This window comes from Mobula hypostoma, chromosome 1, assembly GCF_963921235.1.
Source record: "Mobula hypostoma chromosome 1, sMobHyp1.1, whole genome shotgun sequence".
NCBI lineage: Eukaryota > Metazoa > Chordata > Chondrichthyes > Myliobatiformes > Myliobatidae > Mobula > Mobula hypostoma.
Genome location: NC_086097.1, coordinates 69523931 through 69549702, shown reverse-complemented (window position 1 = coordinate 69549702; position 25772 = coordinate 69523931). Strand labels below are relative to the sequence as shown.

Below are 25772 nucleotides of genomic sequence, written 5' to 3'. Positions count from 1 at the left end.
TGTTCTCTACCACCATTGGGGTGGGGGGGGGGTGGGTTATAGTCATACTTTATTGATCCCGGGGGAAATTGGTTTTCGTTACAGTTGCACCATAAATAATAAATAGTAATAGAACCATAAATAGTTAAATAGTAATATGTAAATTATGCCAGTAAATTATGAAATAAGTCCAGGACCAGCCTATCGGCTCAGGGTGTCTGACCCTCCAAGGGAGGAGTTGTAAAGTTTGATGGCCACAGGCAGGAATGACTTCCTATGACGCTCTGTGCTGCATCTCGGAGGAATGATGCAGCACAGAGAATCTGGGAGGCTCACCACCTAGGAGAAGAAATTTTTATGCATCTCAGTTTTTAAAAAAGAGACCCCTTACTTTGCAGATCTTAATTCTTGCTTGTGGTTCTTCCCCTAGTGGAAACATCACAACATACACACTGCAAAAAACCCTTATGATCTCTTTGTTTGAATAGGTCATTCCTCATTCTTCTAAACTGTAAGGCATACTGACCAAATTTATCACACGGCTTCAGACGGTTGGACATTCGATGCATGTATTAAATTTGGGAAAAAACAGATACTGTACTGATTCCCACTTTATCATTATTTACCAACCCCTTCAGGGAATTATTTGCATGGATTTCAGCAAGGTTGCAAACTGATTTGTCAAATAAAATGTAATAGCCTACTATTCATGGCTGGTTTCAGTCATGAAAGATACAATCGGGCAGCTTACCAGCCATGGAACTGCTGGAAGGTGTAACTCGAAGGGCTGGAATGGCCTCTTCCACGCTGTATCAATCAATAATCTACACAATTTAAATACTAATCATTAATAAACTGATGCCCATTAGGACCACAATTCAAAGCTTTCTTCAGTTCTTCTCTTCCTTTTAAAAGAAGGTTAAGCACCACCTCAATATACTCAAAACTCATTTGGAGATTTTTCTTAAGTTCAATATTTTCTAATTGGACTATTCACAAGCCTCAAAAATATTTCAAATATTTGGAAGGCTAGCAGCAAAGATCATTCTCTTTTAAACTATACGTAAGACAAGCAAAAGTGTTGAGCAGAAAAATAAATATTGCTCCTAAGGTCAGGAAACAAAAAAAAACCAGCTTAATTATCATCCTGCAATGAATTCCCAAGGAATACATTTATTTGACAAAGTAAAATAATAATACAAAGGTTAAGAGTCATAGACTTGATCTCTGGACTGTACTGTCTGGTGACAAACCTAGGACAACATTGGGCGTATAATGTGAATGTTCTCCTGGGACAGAAGGTGAAAAAATACACATTAGTCTTATGTTTAATTATTAGCTGGTAACATCTGCTGTAATTTCATGAAAACACCTGGTACAAGTGTTAAACTCACTTCTATGGATTCTGTGGGAAAACTGTCTGCTAAAATTTAGCTTCAAACAGAATGAGAGGCTACCAACACTCACAGAATTGAATATTATATTTTTAAATCTTCAAGTAGGAGGATTCAAACACAAAAACTGTCAGAGGAAATTAACAGACATGGAAGTCATTGACCATTTTCACTTGGCAATGCAGAGAGGGCCAGGAACTTTAAGTTTCTTGGTGCTATCATTGCAGAGCACTCGTTCTGGGCTCAGCGTGCAAATGCAATTAGCAAAAAAGCACAGTTGCACCTCTACCTTCTTCGAAGTTTGAGAAGATTTGGCATGGCATCTAATACATCTGGTTGTGTGGTTGAGTGTATATTGACTAGTTGCATCATAGCCTGGTACACAAACACCAATGCCCTTGAATGGATAATCCTACAAAAAGTAGGGTGATATGGGCCTGTCCATCACGGGTAAAGACCTCACCACTGGCTAGGTCATGCTCTCTCCTCACTGATGTCATCAGGAAGGAGGTGCAGGAGTCTCAGGTCTCACACTACCAGGTTCAGGAACAGTTATTACCCCTCAACCATCAGGCTCTTGAACCAATGAAGATAACTTCATTCAGCTTCACTTACCCATCACTGAACTGTTCCCACAACCTATGAATTCGCTTACAAGGACTCTTCGTCTCATGTTCTTGATATTTAATGCTTGCTTATTTCCATTGCAGTTGCAATTTGTTGTCTTTGGCACATCGGTTGCTTGTCTATTATGGTCCTTGGATTTACTGAGTATGCCCACAAAAAAATGAATCTCAGGGCTATATATGGTGGCATATATGTACTTTAATAATAAATTTACTTTGAACTTTTGAACTTTGATTAAAAGGGAAAGTAACCTTGGTGGGAAGCAAAAGTTATGAAAAATAACAGACAATGTGAAGAAATTAGATTTATTTAAGTAAAAATACAAAAGTAGTAATAATGCATATGTTGCAATTCTATATAATTTACAGTTGTGTTATATACATAACCTGCAAGTCATCTATTAATACAGTACATTAGAACTTCAGAAAGCCCAAGCAAAATAAAAATAGCTAGTAAACAGATTGGTTTCTGTAAGAATAGCCTGTGAAATTAGTCCATTGGTAGAAAGATTGTGACATTAGAAATACTACACACTTTACAGTGCAATATCATTTTTACTGGCAAAAATGAAAGCAATTGAGTGCCATCAACAGCCACACTTGTGGTTAGAGATTTATTAAAGCTGAGTTTTTTTTAAATATAGTTGAGATTCTTTTTAGACAAAGCACTGGACAACTTAATAATCTTGTTTGTTTAAAATAATACCATTGTAGTGCAATTGTAGTTCATATAAGTTAGCTGGTTATAAATTTACATGTTATAAATCGCACTAATAACAGTGCCTACATAAGGTTATTCTATAAATTTCTGGCAATAGGAGAGCAGCCTTTTAATGACAAATGTGGTTGCATAAAATTCCCTTCAACATTACTTCTCTGTCAAGTCGGAGATCAAGTCTAAGTTAACAGGTTATACCAAATTGTTAGTTCATTTTCACAAATGCGTGCACAACAGCAGTGTTAAGACTTCATTTGGGTGAATTAAGAATTAATATGACAGCAGTAAATGTTAGAAATGTATAGGTGCTTTCTAAAAAAATTAAATGCTTGTTTTTAAAAATGGGATGTTCAAGTTTTAAAATGTTAAGCTACACACATACACACAGCTCTAGAATATTTGTCCTCATTCAGTATAAAACAGTTGTTAAATTATGCCATTAGACTTCTTCAATATTAACATTAAATTACCTTCACTTGGTCTACTTTGGTTGCTACTATCACGAGGAGTCTTCAAACTATTTCACAGCTCTTAGAAATTAGAAAAATCAGTCTTGAGTTGAATGCTCAGAGATTTTTTCCCAGAACATTTTGACTGTCCAGCTGCTTTCTTTGCTTTGATGCTCTCTTGATTACCCTTAACAGCTCCTTCAAGTCTAGCTTTCATCCCTGGAGACATACCCACCAATTTCTGAAAAATAGCTGGATACTGCGGACCCAGTCGCATCAAGTTCTGGAGGGCAAACTCATGTAAACTCTTAGCTGGGTTTGGAGCAGATATTAAAGCATTTTCATCCAAAAGAAAGGATATCAGAATTGGTAGAAGCAATGCCACCAAGTAAATGCCTAGAACACAAGGAACAACCAAAACAAATTAACAGTAAAAATGAGTCCGTACAAATAAAAGTAATCAAACTGTATCATAAGTGAATGGAATAGCCATTGAAAATAGGAAGAAAGATAGTTTGGTGCAGTATGGCAGCTGTTTAAACAACTCATTATAGATCTGAAAGAGTTAACGTATGAGCACCACAGTAGCAGACAGTTAGTGCAACACTATTACAGCTCAGGGCGTTGGAGTTCGGAGTTCCAGTCTAACGTCATCTGTAAGGAGTCTATACATCCTCCCCGTGAATGTGTGTTTTCTCCAGGTGCTCTGGATTCCTCCAACAGTCCAAAGATGTACCGGTTAGTAGATCAATAGGTCATTGTAAATTGCCCCGTGACTAGTCTAGAGTTAAATCAGGGGTAGCTGCACAGAATGGTTTGAAGGGCCAGAAGGGCCTATTCTGCACTGTATCTCAATAAATAAATATATGTCCAAAATTCAGTGTAATTGTACCCGAAAGCTCAATTATTATTTTACCCTTTGAAGATAATGATGTTGATGGAATGGGGAGGGTAGTGGCAAGGGTTGATGCTTTGCTGCTGCTTAGGTGTGGGAGGGGGGGCTTTTTGTTTCTAACATTTTTCTGTCATTCATTCTTTGGGTTCTTTCTCTCTGTTTCGTGGATGTCTACGAAGAATGAGGATTTCAGGTTGTAGTCTGTAAACATTCTGACATTAAACTGAACCATTGATGGAAGCCTTGGTATTGTCCTCAGGACCCTTGAGCCAAGGAAACAAAAAAAAAAAAATCAGCTAACATCCTGATCTTCGATAATGCATTAAGCTTCTGGTGATGGGTCAGGCCAGGACCAAGCTCAGTTTTGCCTACCAACCTGACACTTACTTTGGGTGTTAGGTCTATTCAATTATTCCCCTGGAAGATGCTGCAAAGCCAGCAGAATCCCTGAACTATTGTAAATCATGAAAATACTTTCCCTACTGCCCTCTATTTCTCTGATGTAACTTTACAAGAGTGGGGTAAATTACAGAGAAACATAGAAATCTACAGCACATTACAGGCCCTTCCACCCACAATGCTGTGCCAACCTACTCCAGAAACTGCCTAGAATTTCCCTACCACATAGCCCTCTATTTTTCTAAGCTCCATGTACCTATCTAAGAGTCTCTTAAAAGACCCTAGTGTATCTGCCTCTACCACCTTCGCTGGCAGTGCATTCCACACACCCGCCACTCTCTGTGAGAAAAACTTACCTCTGACATACCTCTTGTACCTACTTCCAAGCACCTTAAAACTATGCCCCCCTCGTGTTAGCCATTTCAGTCCTGGGAAGAAGCCTCTGGCTATCCACACGATCAATGATGCCTCTCATCATCTTATACACCTCCGTCAGGTCACCTCTCATCCTCTGTCGCTTCAAGTAGAAAAGACCAAGTTCAGTCAACCTATTCTCATATGGCACACTCTCCAATCCAGGCAACATCCTTGTAAATCTCCTCTGTACTCTCTCTATAGCATCCACATCCTTCCTGTAATGAGGTGACCAGAACTGAGCACAGTACTCTAAGTGGGGTCTAACTAAGGTCTTAGATAGCTGTAACATTACCTCACGGCTCTTGAATTCAATCCCACGATTGATGAAGGCCAACACACCATATGCTTTCTTAATAACACTGTCAACCTACGCAGTGGCTTTGTATGTCCTATGGACATGGACCCCAAGATCTTGCTGATCCTCCACACTGCCAAGACCCTTACCATTAATATTATATTCTGTCTTCAAATTTGACCTACTGAAATGAACCACTTCACACTTATCTGGGTTGAACTCCATCTACTACTTCTCAGCCCAGTTCTGCATCCTATCCATATCCCGCTGTAACCTCTGACAACCCTCCAGACTATCCACAACACCCCCACCTTTTGTGTCATCAGCAAATTTACTAACCCACCCTTCTACTTCTTCATCGAGGTCATTTATAAAAATCACAAAGAGGAAGGTTTCCAGAACAGATCCCTGCGAAACACCACTGGTCACCAACCTCCATGCAAAGACGAATCATCTATAACCACCCTTTGCCTTCTGTGGGCAAGCCAATTCTGGATCCACAAAGCAAGGTCTCCTTGGATCCCATGCCTCATTACTTTCTGAATGAGCCTCACATGGGGAACCTTATCAAATGCCTTAGTGAAATCCATATATACTACATCCACTGCTCTGCCTTCATCAATGTGTCTTGTTACAGCCTCAAATAATTCAATCAGGCTCATAAAGCACGACCTGCCCTTGACAAAGCCATGCTAACTATCCCTAATCAGATTATGTCTCTCCAAATGCTCATAAATCCTGCCTCTCAGGATCTTCTCCAACAGCTTGCCCACCAACGAAGTAAGACTCAAATGTAATGTCAAGATGGCATTCTCGGTTTCCTCAAAGACAGGTTAAGAAAGTATAACAGAGGACTCAAACATTCTCCATTTCAGAAGAATAATAATTAGCCACAGAAATTGTTTCTGTAACAACTTTTTTGACCAGTCAGTGTTACTAGCACTGAGCTAAACCCCTGAACCTGGAGGACTGGTGGACCACTCTTAGTTTGTTCTCTGCCCTTTGACCTGTTCAGCATGGGTGACCCTTGGCCTTGACTCTAGCTAGCATAGCTCTAGGGGTCATTGAGGTACACCCGCCTCCAAGCCCTACAACAGGACTGTGGTCCTCTTGCAGGATCCACAGAAATCACTTCATCATAAAAGCAAGTTTCAGGTTTCTCATAAAAAAGCAAAGATCCTCATGTGTTTATCAAAATCCAAAGATAAATACATTGGAAACTCACGGTTTTGTTCATCAGCTAAATTGACCAAAGCCTCCAGAGTCTTTACCCCTTCTAGCACGGCCTGCAACTCAGCACATGTGCTTGGCTTCTCTTTTTCCACCTTGCGTAACGCATCCACAACCAAAATGGTCAGAGAGTGGATGTAAGGTGTAGACACAGCTTTATTAGGATGCTGAAATACTGACTGCAGCAATCTGTAGCCATGTGTCCGTATCTGAATAAAAAATAGAATACTTTCTTAGAAAGGAAGCAAGAATACGATAATGGAAAGTTTATTCAGATGTTCAAATTTTAAAAATGGAACTTAAAATATTGCTAACAGGTACAATCATTAAGAGTTAACCAGTAATAGAAGAATATCTCTGAGCGTCCTTAATCAATTTATGACATTTCTGTATCATGGGTTACGTTTTTCAAAAAGCTGATAATGAAAATCACTGTGACAGTGATCTGAAACAAAAATCAGATTCCCGCCTTCTAAAAGCTACCTACTGACCCCTGCTATTTGAACTTGTAAACATCAATTAAGTAAAGGTCGAAAAAAGCAAATAACTGCAAAGGTTAGAAATTTGAAATACATGAAGGTCATAAACATCTAAACAGGTGCTCCCTCAATTCGCGCTCTCTGGTTTTGGCTTCTGTCTTCCTACCAGATATTCCTTTGATCATATTCAACCCTCCCTACCCTCTCTACAACTTGCAACCACTTGTTTTTTTCCGCTTCCCAATCCTGAGGATCCCTTGATCCACAACAGTATCTGTATGTTTTCCTTTGCACATTTCTAGCATACGCAGTTTCTTGATTTTCTGTGTTTGACTTACTTTATGTTTGGCTCAACACAGTTAACTCAGTCCTGAGCAGAAATGAACCTTTATTCTTCTTTTTCTATATGCATTAATAAATCTTGTAATGCATAGACAAATTAACCATTACATGAGTTTGATTAATTCAATTTGACAAATAATAATTATATTTGACAGAAAACATGAGAAGTCCAAAACAGGTTTAATTCAGGTTTTACTCACACAGGCCTGTAAGTTGCTCTATATTATCCCTTAAGTAACCCAGCTGAAGGTGAAAGACTGATCTCTCAGGCTCAAACAATTCCAGAGCCAAGCAGCAAGACCATGAATGACATAATAGAGAAACGTGGGCAGATCAAAATAAGCCCTGTTCACAGAACCCTGTCTAAAATCCAGATGTTCACATTAACATTAAAAATTTAAAATATTGAAATGAAATAGTAACAAAATAAAGTTTTAATTAAGAAAATCGCAAAAATCAGATAGGACAAAAAATTCTGCAGAAGAAAAATAATTATAAAAATGTTACATCACCTTTTCATGCAGCTCTACAATGCCAATCAATTGAATGGGCACGTAGAACTAGCACAGAGTAAGCCTGGACTTGAGGGGCATAGCCAGCAGATCTGAGGAGATGTTGGTATTTTTCAGCACGCAAATGTGGTAACAAGCTCTGTATCCACAAATCATCATTTTGCATTATTCTGAAGTATTCCAAACATCCCAGACAAATGCTGGACCAAAAGAAGTAACGTAGCAGTCTTGCAAACTCCTAAGCTCTAGGTCCAGCCTTACCAAGTGTCAATGCACTTCAATGCTCTGAAAAGCTGACTTGCCAATTTGCCAAGGGGAGTTCAGTAGCAAGAGTGTAATCAGTAAGCAGCTGATGGTACTTATCCACCCAGCTTGTGACTTGCATATTTTAAATGATTCATAAAATCTACAGATACTTGTGATCAGAAATTTCATCAGTATCAAGCCAGAATGCTGACAAGGCTTAGCAAAATCCAGGATTAGATAGATTTGATGCGATATTAGCTCAGAGCCATACCCTCTCATCTCTAGTGAATTGAAGTAAATTTGCTGCAATGCTTACCACGGGATTTTTAGAACCAAGAATTATCTTAAACCGGTTAAAACATTTTTTTTCAAGACACTCTACACACGTGACTTCTTGATTTGCTGACATCAAGAAAATACTGATGGCAGTTAGCATGCTCACTTCATCCAGATCTGAGTGATTCAGCTCTACAAAAACAAGAACACACACAAAACTTAAATAAGAAACCAAGCTGGTTAAATCCTTTTAGTTTGTGTAAATTGATGTTAAGGAGGCATGGAGCAGGTAATAGTGTGTAAAGATATGGAAAGGAACTTTCAATCATTGCAACAACTAAGACCTTTCACTGATGCATATACTATATAGATTATTCATGCTCACGAGAAAAGTATCAAGTTCAGCAAACATATCCTGCCTCACATTGTGAATGGAAATAAATATTGTACGTTGAAGTATATTGTCTAAACATAGTTCAAAAACTACCATCTGTGCATAAAACCCACACTATGCTTCAATCAATACAGACAAATGGATCACAGTGCTCTCCAGGCCATTTTCCTTTTCTTCAACACAAAGATAACAATCAATTTTGCTGACTTTATCCCCAAACCCTCATTTTACATTATTCTGATAATCTTAATCTTCAAGTTCTTGATATATATTTTTTAATTCCTTTTTGATCTTATGCTTTCCTATCTTCATATATTTTCAGCAAACTAAGATGGTCTCTGAAAATCAATAGAATTATACATGCTGGAAATCTACCAAACAGAAAATGATGGAAATATTAATTTCAAACCTGATCTGTGGGAAGAGAAACAGAGTTAGCGTTTTAGGTTGGAGACACTTAATGAGAACTGAGAAGGAGACAAAAGCAGCTCATTATGTTGCAGGCTGAGTGGGGGAAGGAGAAAAGGGTAAAACAAGACTGACTATGGGGATAAGCTGGAAACAAAGTTGTCCGCTCAATGAGTGAATGGAAACAGTTAGAGGATGAGAATACAGATGCAAGGACATAGAAGCTGTGAAATGAGGAACAAGAAAACATGCTAAGACTGGACATTTCTCTACTCCCAGAGAAGGACAAGGGAGAAAAAAAAACAAAAAAGTACAAACTTGTTGAGCCAATATTAAAAAAATTACTTAAGTTGCTCAATTCAATATAAAGTTCAGAAGGCTGTAATATGCCTGGACAGATTCGGTGCTACTCAAGCTTGCATTAGACCTCGTTATAACAATGCAGGAAAGTAGTAAAGTGGCAAGCAATGGAGAGCCTGCGGTCGCCCATGCGGACAGAATGCAAATCAGTCACCTGACCTGCATTTTATTTCCCCAAAATACAGGACACTACATTACGAGCCACAAATGCGATATGCCAGACTGGAAGTAGCACAAGTGAATCATTGTTTCTCCTGAAAAGATTGTTTAGCCCTCTGGACAGTAGAAAACAAAACATTGAAAGGACAAGTGCTGCATTACCTTGGGGTGCAAGGAAAGGGCTGTAAGAAGAGGTGTAGTTGGTGAGAAAAGAACAATGGTCCAGGGAGCCAAGAAGGGAATTGTCCCTGCAAAATGCTGAGATATGCCCTAAATTCTTCCCTTTTCTTGTGTGTCATACTGCAGACGTCCCACTCAGCAATAGAGTAGCTCCTTAGCAGCTAGCCAGCTAGTTTAAATAACCTTAGCTATGCTAATGAACAAATGACACCTGTTAAACTCACCTTAACATGTCTTTTACAGTCTTAACCCACCATGGACAATAGAAAAGTCACTGTTGCAAACAGTGCAGCGAGCAACACTGTCATTATTTTTGACCCCTATTAGGCAGGGCTCTCTCTCTCTCTCTCTCTCACTCACACTCTCTCTTGCTCTCTCTCTCTTTCTCTCTCTCAAAAAATGGATTTCCGAGATATTGTATATAATTTGCGGGTATCAGGGGGCCACTATTAATATGCAGGAGACTCCCAGAACTTCCGGGAGAGGTGGGATGTCTGCATAATGGGAAGAGTCAAAGAAGCATCCTTGCTGGATCTTTCCATCTCAGTGGTAGGCTTGACTGCACTTCTAACTCTTTGGCTCTTCAACTCTAGTCTATTTTCTCATTTCCATTGAAATTGATACAAGTGAGGAGATATTCTGTACAAGTACCTCTGAAATATCTCCATGAAACAAGGCTCCCCTTTAACTACAGTTGACAGATTTCTTGACCACAACTCACCTGTTTCTTAACCTCTGTTCTCACTTGGGCAGAGCAAGAACAGAGCTCTTCTGGTGCACTCTTACTTCCCCATCAGAGAAACAGCAATCTTGAGGCCAGGGGTAGATCACCTATGATCTTGTTAAACGATGGGACAGTCTAGAGGGCTACCTCCCACTTCAATTTTCTTAAGTTCTTACTCGAGCAGAGTTGATCATAAGATCAACCAGATCTCTAGCCTGTAACCAGATTTGTCCTAACTCTGTGACTTCTACTATTTGATTAAACAGCCATTTTCTTAAATACTCCAAACCAGCCTCTCTTCTTTCAATTATTAAGCTGGAAGTCATCTCATATTCTATTGCCATATTCTAAGTCTTAGTGAGACTTAAATGCTGTGCTCACTAACCGACTAACCTAATTTGTCTAGGCATATTGCAGCCCTCTGAACTTTATATTAAATTAAGCAACTTAATTTTTAACATTTTTAACCTTGGATAACCAAGGGATCCGTTTTTTTAAATTCTCACACTTGTTTACAAAAACTGGTCCCCTCCCTCACTCCAGTAGCTTCAAAATCTTTCTCTGAGCACCTTTGATTACATTGCTTTTCCAGTACTGGGCATGCCTTACTTCTCTCTATCCTAACCTCTGGAATTCCTTCCAAGAATGCCTCGACCCACTATGCTCTTCAGCTCCTACTTCGTTAACCAAGTTTTTGATTGGTATTTTGTTAACGTACCAGTGAATTGCCTTTGGATATTCTTAACCTTGAGTACAGTCTCAATTATATAGGAGAACCAGAATCTCTATTACCTGGATTCCAAAACTCCAGAATTGTTGCAAGAGCACTGCGGAGAAGCATGGTCCAAGCAGCGTGGCTCTTCTCTGCCCGAGCCATGGGAGAGGAGACAATGGCCTTCAGTGCCTGCAGTGCTGCATTGACTGTTGAAGATATGCAACCATCAAACCTCCTTACTGCAGTTTCCTTGAGGACTCCTGTGATTAGGTAAAGGACAGTGGGAAGAATAGAAACACTCCCTGGAAAACAAAGGAAGAATCAAATATTTCTAAGGAACTGAAAAGTTAGCATAAATAAACTAATAAGCAAAATGATGATGCTACTTTGCACTTTTGTTAACAATACTTCCTTAGTAATGTTTCCTTTTCTCTTCATTTAGGTCTGGCTCCAAGGACAAACAATGATTACATACTAATTATCATGTCCATTATAACCCTTAATGGACAGAATAGACAAAGTTAGTGTATAGTTAACACTATTTTAAAATTTACATGCAGCATCACGAGAGAAATGTCAGTATACAGCCAACTTACATCAGTCTACTTCACATTATTAAGTGACTAAGAGTACTGGATACAGAAAAGACTTTGGGTTTGATAAAATTCAAAATAATTTTCTCACTAACATCAATTACCTCATGTTAAGCTACTTTGGTGCAACCATTATATGGGCATCTAATCAATAAAAATTAGACCATAAAACGTATGGGCAGAGTTAGGCCATTCAACCCATCAAGTCTGCTCCTCCATTTGATAGTGACCTCCAAATCTCATTCTCCTGCATTTTCCCTGTAACCTTTGATGCCCTTACTAATCAAGAACCTACCAGTCTCCGCTTTTAACATACTCAATGACTTGGCTTCCACAGCCGTCTGTGGAAATCATTTCAACGGATTTGCCATGCTCTATCTAAAGAAATTCCTCATCTCTGTTCTGAAGGGACCTCCTTCTATTCTAAGGCTGTGCCCTCAGGTCTTGCACCTTCCCAAGATCACAAACATTGTCTCCATGTCCACTCTATCCAGGCTGTTCAATATTCAGTAGGTTTCTATGAGACTCCCTCCCCATCCCCATCACAGCACAATTCTTCTAAAATCCAACAAGTAGAATCTCAGACCCATCAAGTCCGTCTCATTTGCTAACCCTTTCATTCCCGAGGTGGTTCTTCTCCTCTGGGCCCTCTCCAATTCCAGCACATCCTTCCACAGAGATGAGGATCGAAACTACTCACAACACTTCAAATGTCCTGTGAACAAAACCTTACATTACATCCTTGCTTTTACAGTCTAATCCTCTCAAAATGAATGCTAATATTGCATTTGCTTTCTTTACTACTGACTCAATCTGCAAGTTAATCTTTAAGGAATTCTACAATAGGACTCACAAATCCCTTGGCAGCTCCGATTTCTGAATTCACTCATGGTTTAGAAAATCGTCTATCCCTTTATTCCTTCTACCAAAGTGCATGACTACACACTTCCCTACGCTGTATTCCATCTGCCATTCCTTTCTGCAGGCTCCCTGCTTCCTCAAGTCTACCTGCTTCTCCACATACCTTTGTAGCATCCACAAACCTGGCCACATCCATCATCCTGATCATTAACATATGACATGAAAAGTAGTGGACCCACCACTGACCCCTGCAGACCACCACAAGTCACTATTATCCATCCAGAAAAGGCCCACTTTACTCCCACATTTTGCCTTCTGTCTGCCAGTCAATCTTCTACCCACATTAATCAGAAATAAAAACAATTTTTAAAAAAATCAGACTTTTTTTGGAACCACTATCTTTGGACAATAGTGTCCCCTACCAGTTGCACTATCCATTACACTGCAGTTCCGTAATAAAGTGATTAACTACAAAGACGTTACATAATGCAGTTGCAATGTAGCAAGCATATATAAAAGTTCCTCTAATTTCTTAGATAATAAACATTGTGGGATTGAGCAGCTAAGCCATAGAATATTAGTTTTGCACTGCCAATAATTTTATCCATGCAATGAAATATTACAAATATGGGATTCCCTGAAAAAAAATTTTCCAACTATAGTGAAACAAAATATTACAATGAAGGTTTTTCTAGCATTGTTTGACGTGGCTTAGAATCAGTTCAAACAACAAACACAAGATCAAGATCAGAAACACCATGGGCTTCCATGATTCCAAAAACTCAGGAGCTGAAATTACTTCTCTTAAACTCTAGAATGATTCATGTTTTAATTTCTTCTGCACCATTTCCAATTTCTTCTTCTAATGGGTGACCAGAACTGCACATAATCTTGATAGTACACAATACTAGTCCTGTCTGACTGAAGTTTTATATATTAGTACAAGACACTGTATAATTCAGAGAAAATGAAAACAGAAAGAGAATCTTAGCTTTTGTTCCCATATAATTATTTGTTTCAGTATTTCTGCCTGGTTAGTCAGTTATGAATCTGGCCTTCATTTCTCAGAAATTTTCTGACTGGGTTTTGGATACTGGCAAATGGAGATACAGGTTCCCCCCCCCCCCATCCGAAGGTAGAGCATTCCTATGAAACGGTTCGTAAGCCGAAATGTCGTAAAGCAAAGAAGCAATTACCATTTATTTATATGGGAAAATTTTGTGAGCGTTTGCAGACCTAAAAATAACCTACCAAATCATGCCAAATAACACATAAAACCTAAAATAACAGTAACATATAGTAAAAGCAGCAATGATATGATAAATACACAGCCTATATAAAGTAGAAATACTTCTCTACAACGATTGCCTGCACAGATCTCCGTAACGAAAATCTCACGCAAGCGCTCTCGGCAGAAAATCTCACGCAAGCGCTGTTGGCATACACGCGCTCTCCAGTAACCTTTAAACTATGAAGCTGCCAAATCTACCAAATAACACGTAAAAATACACAGCCAATATAAAGTAGAAATAATGTATGTACAGTGTAGTATCACTTACCGGAATTGGGAAAGCGCGGAGCACACTGATGATGGTGTGTCAGGCTGAGTCGGAGGTTGGGGTGGTGCAGTGGCCCCCACCCTCCAGGCTGTCGACCGATACATTGCCGCGAAGAACGCAGGGGTCCAGAGGTAGCCGGGAGGTACACAGTACAACTTTAAGAAAAAAGCTGAAACAAACATGCTAATTAATTAGGTGCCGCCCGTAATTATGGGCCCAGATCAGTGCCGATTTCCGATGGCGTCGCCTCTGATCTGGGCCGACAATTATGTGTCGGCGGCACCTAATTAATTAGCATGTTTATTTCAGCTTTTTTCTTAAAGATGTGCTGTGTGCCTCCTGGCTACCTTTGCATTCTCCGCGAATCGGTATCTGTCCGTGGCCTGGGGGTTGGGGTGGTGGGACACTAGGGTGTCATCTCATCGCCTGTTTCCATTAGAGCAGGCAGCTCATCTTCTTCTATCTCTGCCCGCCTCGATGTCAAAGGTCGAGGTTCGTCATCTGCTGTGGCTGATGTGGAAGGCTTGCTTGACTGCTAAGCCTCGCGCACTTTTCTATCACACAGTTCTTTAATAAGGACTCAAACCATCCTGCAAGTATCGCCTAAACCGATGTACCCTTTCAAAATTAAAGTCGTACTTTATCATTACTCATTTGGTTTCAATTGTTATCCTTTTTTCTTCCAATTGCATCAGCTCTTCATCTGTCAGTTCTTGGTCATGGGATGCCAAAACCTCTTCAACATCATGTTCGTCAGCTTCCACAAGCCAAACTCATGTTGTCCTTACTTGGTTCACCACGATCAAAACGCTTAATTATGTCTAGTTTTACCGTAAGTGTAACACCCCTACGAGGTCTTTCAGACTTTTCCGATACCATAGAACTCATCTTGCAAACAGCTGCTCACAGGCACGTTTTAAAGCAAAGCAGTTCCCAATCCGGGGGAGAGCGGCTGCTCGGGGCGCGCTGCCTTTTATCACGCGCTGCATTTTTTTTCGTAACAGTGAAAACACCTTCTGAAAGCGAAAATAGGGTACTAATGTAGGTCTTCCGTAACAGTGAGGTTTTGTAAAGCGAACGTTCGAAAAGCGGGGGACACCTATACATACTGCAACACCTTTCAACTCTGTTGAAATTCATGTTATCTGATAACAAGCTTCACTTTTCATGCATCTGTATTGGAAGTTAATGTGAAGTGAATAATTATGGAGATGGAAGGAACTGGAACGTACTGAAAACAACAGTCTCCTATGAGATGATGGCAGAAATTTTGCCTCAAGACCATTTTCTCCAATACTAAGCCCACAGTACTTGATTCTAAAAGTCTAATGTATTCATTTTGAATACACTAAGCAAAGAAGCTTCCATAGACCCTGCATTTGGTAGTGAGGTCAGCTAAGATCATCAGTGTCTCTCTTCCTACCATTACAGACAGTTACACCACACGCTGCACCCGTAAAGCCACAGCATTGTGAAGGACCCCATGCACCCCTCATACAAACTCTTCTCCCTCCTGCCATCTGGAAAAAGGTACCGAAGCATTTGGGCTCTCACGACCAGACTGTGCAACAGTTTCTTCCCCCAAGCCATCAGACTCCTTAATACCCAGAGACTAGACTGACATCTACATCATTTATTATTATATTGTAATTTGTCCTCTACTGTGCCTATTATCTTGTTTATTATTTATTGTACTGCCCTGCACTGTGTTGTGCACTTCATGTAGTCCTGTGTAGGTCTGCAGTCTAGTGTAGTTTTGTGTTGTTTCATGAGGCACCATGGTCCTGGAGGAACATTGTTTTGTTTTTACTGTGTACTGTACCAGCTGTTTATGCTCGAAATGACAGTAAAAAGTGACTTGACTTGACCCTCTTGGTAGAGAGTGCTAAAGAATGGCTTATCTCAGCCATGAATGGCCAACTCCTTATTTTCAATTTATGATCCTTGCTTCTATTCTTCAAGTCCCCAATGTGGATGTGTTGACTTCACCAGGTCCTCCTTCAAAATTCAAGCAAGTCAGATGTCATTCAATCATGAGCAAACACGGTATTATTTCAAAAAAATAAAGCAGCTGCGTTTGGGGGGTATACTCCAGCAAACAGTAGAATGAACTAGTCATTTTTGGGTTGGGAGGCTGTGACTTGTGAGCTGCCACAGGAATGAGTGCTGACTCCCAGCTGTTCAGTATGTATTTCAAATATTTAGATGAGTGTATTAAGCTTAGCACATTCTTATCTTCAAATGATACAAAATTGGATGTCAATGTGGTCTGTGAGAGGGATACTGAGGTTCTTCAGGAAGAAAAAAAGATATGTAAAATGAATGGCAAAGGCATGGCAGATGAAAGATAATGTAAAAAACTGTAAAATTATTAAATAAAAAGCATTTTTAAACAGTGATAAATTGAAGGGTACTGATGTGCAAAGTGTCTGGTTTGCCTGTGTCAGTGAAATACAAACATGAAGACACAGCCAGTCATGAGAAAGGCATATTGATCTTCACTGCAAGATGATAATAAGGATAAGAATAGAGGCATTTTGCTTCTATTATATAGAAACATGGTAAGACGACATCTGGAATACAAGAAGAGGCACCAGGCCGGTACACAAGGAAGGATGTACTTGGGATTCAGTGAGCGTAGAAAAAGTTATCCAGATTGATTCCTATGTGGCAGATATGTCATTGTGAAATGGATAAGCAAATTAGGCCTAAGTTTTCAATAAGGTGATCTTGTTGAAACATACGAAATTCTTACAGGAATCGTCAGGTGAAATTTCCCTTTGAGTGTATGGAACTGGAGTGATCATCACAAATTCAGTGTTAGGCTATTCAGGACAGAACTAACAACAATCATCTTAGCCCAAAGTGTTTAGCAAGGTGGCTGTGGAGGTACATTTGTTGGGTACATTCAGGAAAGGGATTGATAGAATTCTAGATATTAAGAGAATCAGGGATATGGTGTTAATCCAGGAAAGTACTATCAAAATGAAACATTAGTCCCAATCTTGTTTAATGACAAACCAGATACAAGAGGACAAATTGCCTAATTCTGCTTCTATTAATGATTTTACCTTCAGTGCAAGTCCAGTCCAATTAATCTCTCCTCATTTGCAATCCATCCCATCCCAGAAATCAATCCTGTGAACATCTGTTGCACTCCTTCAATCACAATTATATTGCCAGTTCGAGAGGGAATCCAGGTCTATACACAAAGTTCCAGGTACAATTTTATCAAGGCCCAGAATATGCTGCAAAATATCTTTACTCATGTACCCAAAACAAGAGCATCCTCTTTTGGACTGTAGAGAGGGAGTAGAAATAGGCTATAAATGATTGGGGGACCACGAGGATGGAGCTATATAACGACTACCTATTTAACCAAGCGTATTTATCCTTAGACCATTCTATCACACAGATCTTCCACACAACCAAAGACCATGCTGCTGTTCTCTCCTCTCCTCCCTGCCCATTACATCAGTTATCAGCTTCATTATGAATTTCTAACTTCTTTCATATCTGATGAAAGGTGTGCAACCTGATATTTTAACTGTTCCTTTCGACACAAGTGCTGATTTCCAGAATTTGTTTTCATTTGTTGGAGGTGTTAGTGGCATAAAATACACATCATAAAATATGCTTTCAACACTCTAATAATAGACATTTTAAAAAACTTTGACGAAACAAAATTACTGTAATTCAATGGCAATTTTAAATTAACTTCCTGAAATATGCTTAACTTACCTGTAGGAGAGCAAACTGAAATGAGTTCAGAGAGAATTCGCAGGGCAGCGACTACTAATTTACTTCCGTCCTCAGACAACAACTGAGGTTTCCCAGAACTGCTAGTCGGAGAATCCACTAACTTAGGGTTTAATTGGGGAAGTTGGCGAACCAGGATGGAGAGTGTCAACTCCAGTGTTGCGAAGACTAGGGACTTTCCTGGTACCAGTCCACCTGTATCACTGCCCTCTCCAAATTCTGGGAGAGTCTCTTTCTCAGCAGCACCATCATCAACTGTAAAGAAAATCAGACAAAGTAAAACCCTCCCCAAAAATTGACACAATCCTTCAGAAATTTTAACGAACAAGAAAAAGCAAAGCTTCCCCTGATTGCTGAATTGGCAGGCGGCAGGAATTGTTTATAACACCTCAGTTCTATGGTCAGTGCCAAGCTAGGTCAAGAATAAGGATCAATTAGAGCTTCCATAGCAAAAACAGAAGCTGCTGGAGATCAGGTAGCATCAGAGGAGAGATATAGCAAGTTAACACATGGGTAGATGACCCGATCAGAATTTCAGGAATTCTGATGAGAAGTCATCAACTTTCAGTGTTAAACTTTTCTTTTTCTTGATCGATTGTTTTCTATTTTTTTTTTAAATCTTATTTCATGCTTCTAGAAATTTCAGTATTTCACTTTATTGTTTTCATAAGCAACATTTATATGCGCAATCTGGGGAACAAAGTGGGGAAAAGAAAACAATCCAGCTTGAAATGTCAGACTCCAGACAAAAGGATTGAGTTGTCCATTCTTCTTTCTCTGTCTGCTACAAGATCTACAATCACAATGGGAAAAACAAGTTACTAGTCCGTACTTGACTCACTACTTTCAGAAAGCAGAAGCAATCTGAGGGAATGTGGAAAAGAGGGCCAACTACTTATGTCTGAAGCACACCATTAATAGGAGATTTGTACATTGACCAGTTTTGTACTCTCCAAACACAATAAAATTAAATGATTAAGTAAAGTACATGCATAAATAACTTTCCTTTTTCTCTCACCTAAATAGCTTTAAATCAGTGATAAGTAATCAAACAAGAATCATTTATCACTTAATGACATCAATGTAAGAATCATACAAGAAAACAATGCAGCTTCTTATTGAAGTTTTAATTTAAAGATAAATGAAGTTGTAATTTTCATAAACTATCACACAATATTTATGTGTGATAGTTTATGAAAATTACAATTATTTATTCAAGACCTATTTATTATGACCTAATTCAAACACCATACAAAAGAGCAGAGAAAATGCTCCTATTCTTGTATCCTTGATCCAACTATGCAACATATCACTAGAAAGTGTGCATCACTATCCTGTCATGACAATCCACAGGTATTTTCTTCTTTTGGAAACACAAAAGAATGTAGAAGCAGGAATCTGAAGTGAATAATAAACTAAGGGAAGAACTCAGAAGGTCAAGCAGCACCTGTAGAGACAGTGGGATGGTCAGCAATTCAGGTTGAAAGCCCTGTATCAGGACTAGGAATGTAGAGAAAAGATAGCTAGCATATAGAAGTGAGAGGGAGGGATGTGATTGAGGCTGCTAACAGATAATGGGCAAAGAGAACCAGACGGGGGAGAGTGAAGAGTCCAGGTGACAAGAGCAGGCGGAGGAAGAGATAGAAAAGGTGAACAAAGAGAGAGAGAGACCTTGGGAGGGGCTGGTGAAAGTGGGAAAGGAACTCAGGGGAGTGGGTTACATCTGCCCATCATCACTCCATCTGTCAGCCTCTATCTCAGTACTCCCATCTCCCCCTCCCCACAGCTCCATCATCCCTCCTCCCCAATCTGGGTTCACTCAATATCTACCAGTCTCTGTCTCAACCCTCCCACTCATTGGCTATCTTCCCTCTATCCTCTCAGTCTTGACACAGGGTCAAAACCTGAAATATTGACCATCCCTTTGCCTCAGAAGATGCTGCTTGACCTGGTGACTTCTTCCAGAGTTTGTTTTATTTTCCTCTTTTGGTTTGTAGCAAATGACTTCTTTAATCACTTTTATGCATTGTAAGAAGTTGCGCTCGAAGTTCAACACTACAATATCTAATAACTATCAATAACTACAATCACCATCTCACAAGTTGTGAGAGTGTTCCCTGAAGTTTTCCTGTGAAAGGCTGAATAAATACATTAATTTTTCCACCAGTTCCATGAATACCCACCTTCTGCACTTCTCCTCTTCTCCTTTACATGCTCTTGGGCTGCTCTTATAATTTGTTCCACAACATCAACTGCAGCCAATTGGATTAATGGGGACTCACGTGTTACAATCAAACGATGCAAAACATTCAGTAATTCTACTCCAAGTTCCTACAACAAAGCATAAGAAGGAATCTCAAATTAAGAAATAGCTGGCAACAGAAAAATGCTCATCTTCACGATGACTTAAATCAAAGCTTTCACATGTATTCAAATTGTAAACATATTGACATGAAACAGTTGAAATCTTTTGCTTCAGAATATTCTAGAAACATTACCAGAATCAAGATATTTATTCACACCAAGGCTTACTCTATACAAATAACAAGATAAATGAAGTGAGCCGAAAATCAAATTTTCACTTCAAACAAACCCAATGACTCATCTCAAGAGAAGAATAAGTGCTGAAGTCTTTATTAGGAAATGTTAAATATTTACATTTTTAATCAATTTCAACTTTTCTAATTTCACAGGAATTAGAAAAAAAAAGTTCAGAATGCTTAAATCTACTAAGGTGAACCTCAACAAATGAGATTCTCCTCTGCAGTCACATTTTACTAAATTACACAGGCTTGTGCAAAATTCCACCCAGCTGTCCCAGATTTATTTACATGAGCTGAAGAAAGATCCAAGCCTAGTCTGCTGATGAGAGGTAGAAAGTTATAGTGGGCCAATACTATCAACAGTAAACATATGCAATAGTTTGTCTTTCACTGCAGACCTTCTGTGACTCTTCTATCAGTTTTGAGAAATCAGATACAAATTAAATTACAGTGAAACCCCCGCGATTTAACGCGATGAGTCATTGGACTCCATGTTTATTCATGTCCATGTCAATCCATACTCCCGCTTCTCCAGGAAGTTTGACAAGCAGATCAATGGAGAAACCTCACAGTTCAAAGCTAGCAATGGATGGCTAGACTGGTTTAAACGCCGTCACCGAATTTCTCAAGTGTTAGTATCAGGAGAAATTCACACAGCCGACAGTGCCGCCATCAGCGAATACCCGGCTGAACTAAAAACTCTCTTAGAAGAAGATGGCTACGTGGAAGAATAAGTGTACAACTGTGACAAACAGGCCTCTGCTACAAGATGATCCCAGGCTGTACACGGGCTAGAAAAGATGATGCCCACCGACGTGAGGGGTTCAAGCAACGCAAAGATTGCATGACGTTGTTGTTTTGTGTAAACAGGATTGGAACACAAGTTAAAACTGCTCATGATTGGTAAATCTCGCTCACCCCACTGTTTCCACCATGTCAACATGAAGTAGTTACCATTCAAGTACACGCACAGCAGCAATGCTTGGATGACGAGTGTCATCTTTGAGGATTGGTTTCACAAAACTTTTGTCCCTGCCGTCTGCGTTCATTTGCGTAAGCAAAAGCTAGAACCCAAAGCCCTGCCAGAAGGTAAAACGTGCAAAAAACGGGTCAAATAGGGCGAAAGTAGGGGTGTTTTAAGATGTTAGGTCAACATTGGGTCAGTTTGAACGCTGATTTTCTTGAACCCTGATTTAGTGCGACCCCGCATTTTTCGCGATGACATTTTATGGACCAAATGATTGCGTTATAACGGGGTATCACTGTGTCTAAATGAATTGGAGCAATACCATGCCTTGACATCAAGACTGATAGAAAATTCTTCCTGGTTTCCATTACTGATTATTACCCAGTTATCTTAGTTTTAAATAGTGTAATGAGAATTTTGAATATGATTGTCAATGTTTAGCCTAAATAACACCAGGGTCAAACATTTATTGTAACGGTCTAACTTGAAGACAATCACTTATGGATAACAGAGAAGGATAGTAATAGCACAGAGGAAAAAAATGACAAAGTAAGACAAATTTGTAATGATGCCTGAATCCAATAAAATACATGCCCATTTTAACCTGAATTTTACTTCAAAATTTAATCAGATTTATTTCACTTTGCAACTTGTTTATTGGCATAAATGATCAACATATAGAGTGCAGTTATTGAAGTCTGAATTTTTGAAATTATTAAACTGTTACTTTACAAAGTCATGAATATAGATTGCATCCTTTCCAATATTATAAACAGCAGCAATGAAAGCCAGATAATATATAACTGAAGAATTAATAAAAGCACGGAGAATGATAATCAACGCAAGGTCTGTTGAAAAAATCCATTTATCACATTTGTTTAAACTACCCAATGAAATAAATCAATGCTTGCAGGTTCTCCTGGGTCTGCATGAGTAAAACTCTGATAACCCACTGCTTGACTATTTAGTAGTCCTCATAGTTAAGCACCAGGTAATGCTTAACCTGTTTCCTTTCCCTTATTCCCACTTACCAAGATTTGAATGTGCCATCTTAACCTCTGTGGCTCACAGTCACTGTTGAAATGTGAATGCTTGTCAATTGTTTTGTCAAATGGAAAAATAAAGTCACTGTATAGTCAAGCTAAAAAAAACAATTACAATGTGGTAACTGAAAACTTAGTAAAATGTTATAATGCAATACCTGATCGCTTCCTATTTTACAACGTGGCCACAGCACATCCAGCAAGGAATGTAATGCACGTAAGCAGGCTACAATGGTTTCCATTGGTGCATCTGGTCGTGGAGAACACAGAAACTCGACACTGATTCCTGTAATGGTAACAGAAGTTTATTTTCTTTCATTCTTATCACATCTTAGCCTCCTTCCACCAACAGACTTACCCAACTGAAGTTAATAAATGGCTCAACTTTGGTCACAAAACAATTCCATGAAGCCCTCCGTTTTTTGGGATCAATCATGGAAGTTGCGTCCTAGCTGCTTATGATATGTAAGCAGTACGTAATAGAGAACCAGCTGTTGCCTATGTAGCAGACTCCCCATTTCTGTGCAGCTGATGAATCCAAAGGAACAGCAGAGGCGAATACAGTTTGGCACCAGTGGCATCGCAGAATTTGTCAGTCTGCTTTGAACTCAAAGTAGGACTGCGTTAGGGTCTCCAGCTCCGGATTTTCTCTTGGGGTTTACTCCCCAAGTCTTCCCCATGAATGGGTACAGCTGCAAGGCAGCGGATACTTGAGATCAGAGTTTTTCTTCTCCTAGATGAGCTGCCAACCATTGCTGACAAGCCCCACATACCCAAAGCTACTGATTTACAAGGCATCAGTAACCTGCCTTTGCCTCTTCTGTCAGTAGAAATGGTTCCACCGGGCTTAGTGCTAAGCCATCTCTCACTATCATTTAAGCAAATACAAATGTGGCTTTTACTCCCAACTAAAATCTGTAGTTCCTGTTGGAGGATAGATTCATTATCACCCACCATAATAACAAAAATTTATTTGAAGAATTAGAACAACATTGGCAAGGGAAACACCTAACACCCTTCCCTTTTGAAGTAGTGAGGGTCAGCCGCTTTCTGGGAATCTTCATGGATAAGATACTTCCATAAACAATACTGCTAGGTTGGCAAATGCAGATTTTGACCAACAATGAAAGATCAACTACAAACTTAACAGGTCATCCATTTGGTAGTATTTCCACGCACAGACCACACTGAGCCTCTAAATGGTAGAGATGTAAAGCAATTTGTTCCACAGATTCAACAGTTGATATTTTTGAAAACAAGTACATTTTGCAATTGGTGATTATTTTATAATAATAAGTATTATTTTGTTGATGTCAGATTCAGGACCAACAATGAGAGAAGAAACACCACAAAGGGACTGATAAAACTCTTTCAGAATAATGTCTTTTATTACCAGATGTTTGCTGCCGTACCTTTATTCAACCTATATTTTTGTGTCAGTTCTCATCCCCAGCATTCACACAACTGAGAGTTTTTGCTGACAAGGCAAAAGATCTGCATTCTTAGACCAGAGCCACACAAACCTGACTGTAACCTAGCACAAAACTAGCATACCTATCCACAGCCAATTCAAAATTGACCACATCAATTTTCACTGGGCGTCCCTTTACTTTGTCAAAGCAACTGGATTCCTCTCATGCCCCACCACCCTCAACACACATAGCAGCTTTGAGCTATAGACTTCTTTCCCCCAGGATACAAAACAAAACTCATGTTTCTCCTGGACCCACTTCAATTTGCCTATCACCACAATAGGCCTTTGGAAGAACCAATCTCAATGGCTCTTCATGCAGCCTTAGATCAGCTGGACAATACAAACACCCATGTCAGGATGCTGTTTGTTGACTATAGCTTAGCGTTTAACACCATCATTCCTACAGTCCTGCTTGGTAAGCTACATAACCTAGGCCTCTGTACCTCCCTCTGCAATTGGATCCTCGACTTCCTATCCGGACTGGTGATAGCTTTTCCTTGCTGACGATCAACACTGGTGCACCTCAGGGGGTGTGTGCTTAGCCCACTGCTCTAGTCCCTCTATACCCATGACTGTGTGGCAAAGTATAGCTCAAATACCATCTCTAGATTTGCTGATGATACATCCATTGTTAGTAGAATCTCAGATGGAGATGAGAGGGCGTATAGGAGCAAGATATATCAGCTAGTGGAGTGGTGTCGCAGCAACAACCTTGCACACAATGTCGATAAGACAAAAGAGCTGATTGTAGATTTCAGGAAGGGGAAGATGGGGGAACACGAACCAATCCTCAGAGAAGTATCAGAAGTGGAGAGAGTAAGCAGCTTCAAGTTCCTGGCTGTCAAGATCCCTGAGGATCTAACCTGGTCCCAAGATATCAATGTTGCTATAAAGGAGGCAAGACAACGGCTATATTTCATTAGGAGTTTGAAGAGATTTGATTTGTCACCGAAAGCTTCTATAGATGTCCTGTGAAGAGCATTCTAGCAAGCTGCATCACTATCTCGTGTGAGGGCATGGGGGTGGGGGGAAGCTACTGCACAAGACAGAAGGAAGCTACAGAAAGTTGTAAAATTAGTCAGCTCTATCTTGGGTACAAGCCGCCATGGTATCCAAGACATCTTCAAGGAGTGGTGCCTCAGAAAGCTGGAGTCCATTATTAAGGAACCCCATCTCCTGGGTCATGTCCTCTTCTCATTGTTACCATCAGGAAAGAGGTACAGAAGCCTGAAGGCACACACTCAGCGATTCAGGAACAGCTTCTTGCACTCTGCCATACGATTCCTAAATGGATATTGAACCCATGAACACTACCTCACTACTTTTATTCAATTTCTGTTTTTGCATTACTTATTTTTATTTAACTATTTAATATAAATAAACATACTTCCTATATTATCATGAACTGCACTGTACTGCTGCTGCTAAGTTAACAAATTTCACAACACATGTTGGTGATAATAAACCTGATTCTGATTATTTTCCTCTATCCTCAGATGTTAACACCTCCCTTGCGAGTTTTCTCCCTCTCAAGCTTGGATCTACACATTTATCTCTTATCTCTTTTCTAAAAGATCCCTCTGCTGCTCGCAATACTCCATTCTTAACATATTCCCTAAAACATCCCCGTCAAAGCTCATCCACTCAATGCACATTTTGCTGATCTTATATCCTCCATTCTGAAAATCATCCAAGCCCCACCTTCCTCAACGATCAATGTTGGTTTATGATTTCCAATATTCCCAACTGAAATCTGTGCTTTAAGGCTGAGTTGAG

The 25772-nt window shown here is 39.6% G+C and overlaps 1 protein-coding gene across 5 annotated transcripts in view; it reads right to left on the bottom strand.

Annotated features, from left to right (window-relative positions):
* Positions 1 to 2291: 2291 nt before the first annotated feature.
* The window catches only part of heatr5a (HEAT repeat containing 5a), a 140949-nt gene continuing 117468 nt past the window's right edge, over positions 2292 to 25772 (bottom strand). For all 5 annotated transcript variants that reach the window (XM_063050362.1, XM_063050382.1, XM_063050353.1 and 2 more), the window contains 7 exons: positions 22681 to 22808; positions 20153 to 20300; positions 17952 to 18224; positions 11275 to 11499; positions 8298 to 8449; positions 6398 to 6611; positions 2292 to 3562 (listed from right to left, as the gene is read on the bottom strand). In XM_063050362.1, the coding sequence (XP_062906432.1) occupies positions 3249 to 3562; positions 6398 to 6611; positions 8298 to 8449; positions 11275 to 11499; positions 17952 to 18224; positions 20153 to 20300; positions 22681 to 22808 (1454 nt within the window). In that variant the 3' untranslated portion in view covers positions 2292 to 3248. The remainder of the gene's footprint in view (positions 3563 to 6397; positions 6612 to 8297; positions 8450 to 11274; positions 11500 to 17951; positions 18225 to 20152; positions 20301 to 22680; positions 22809 to 25772) is intronic.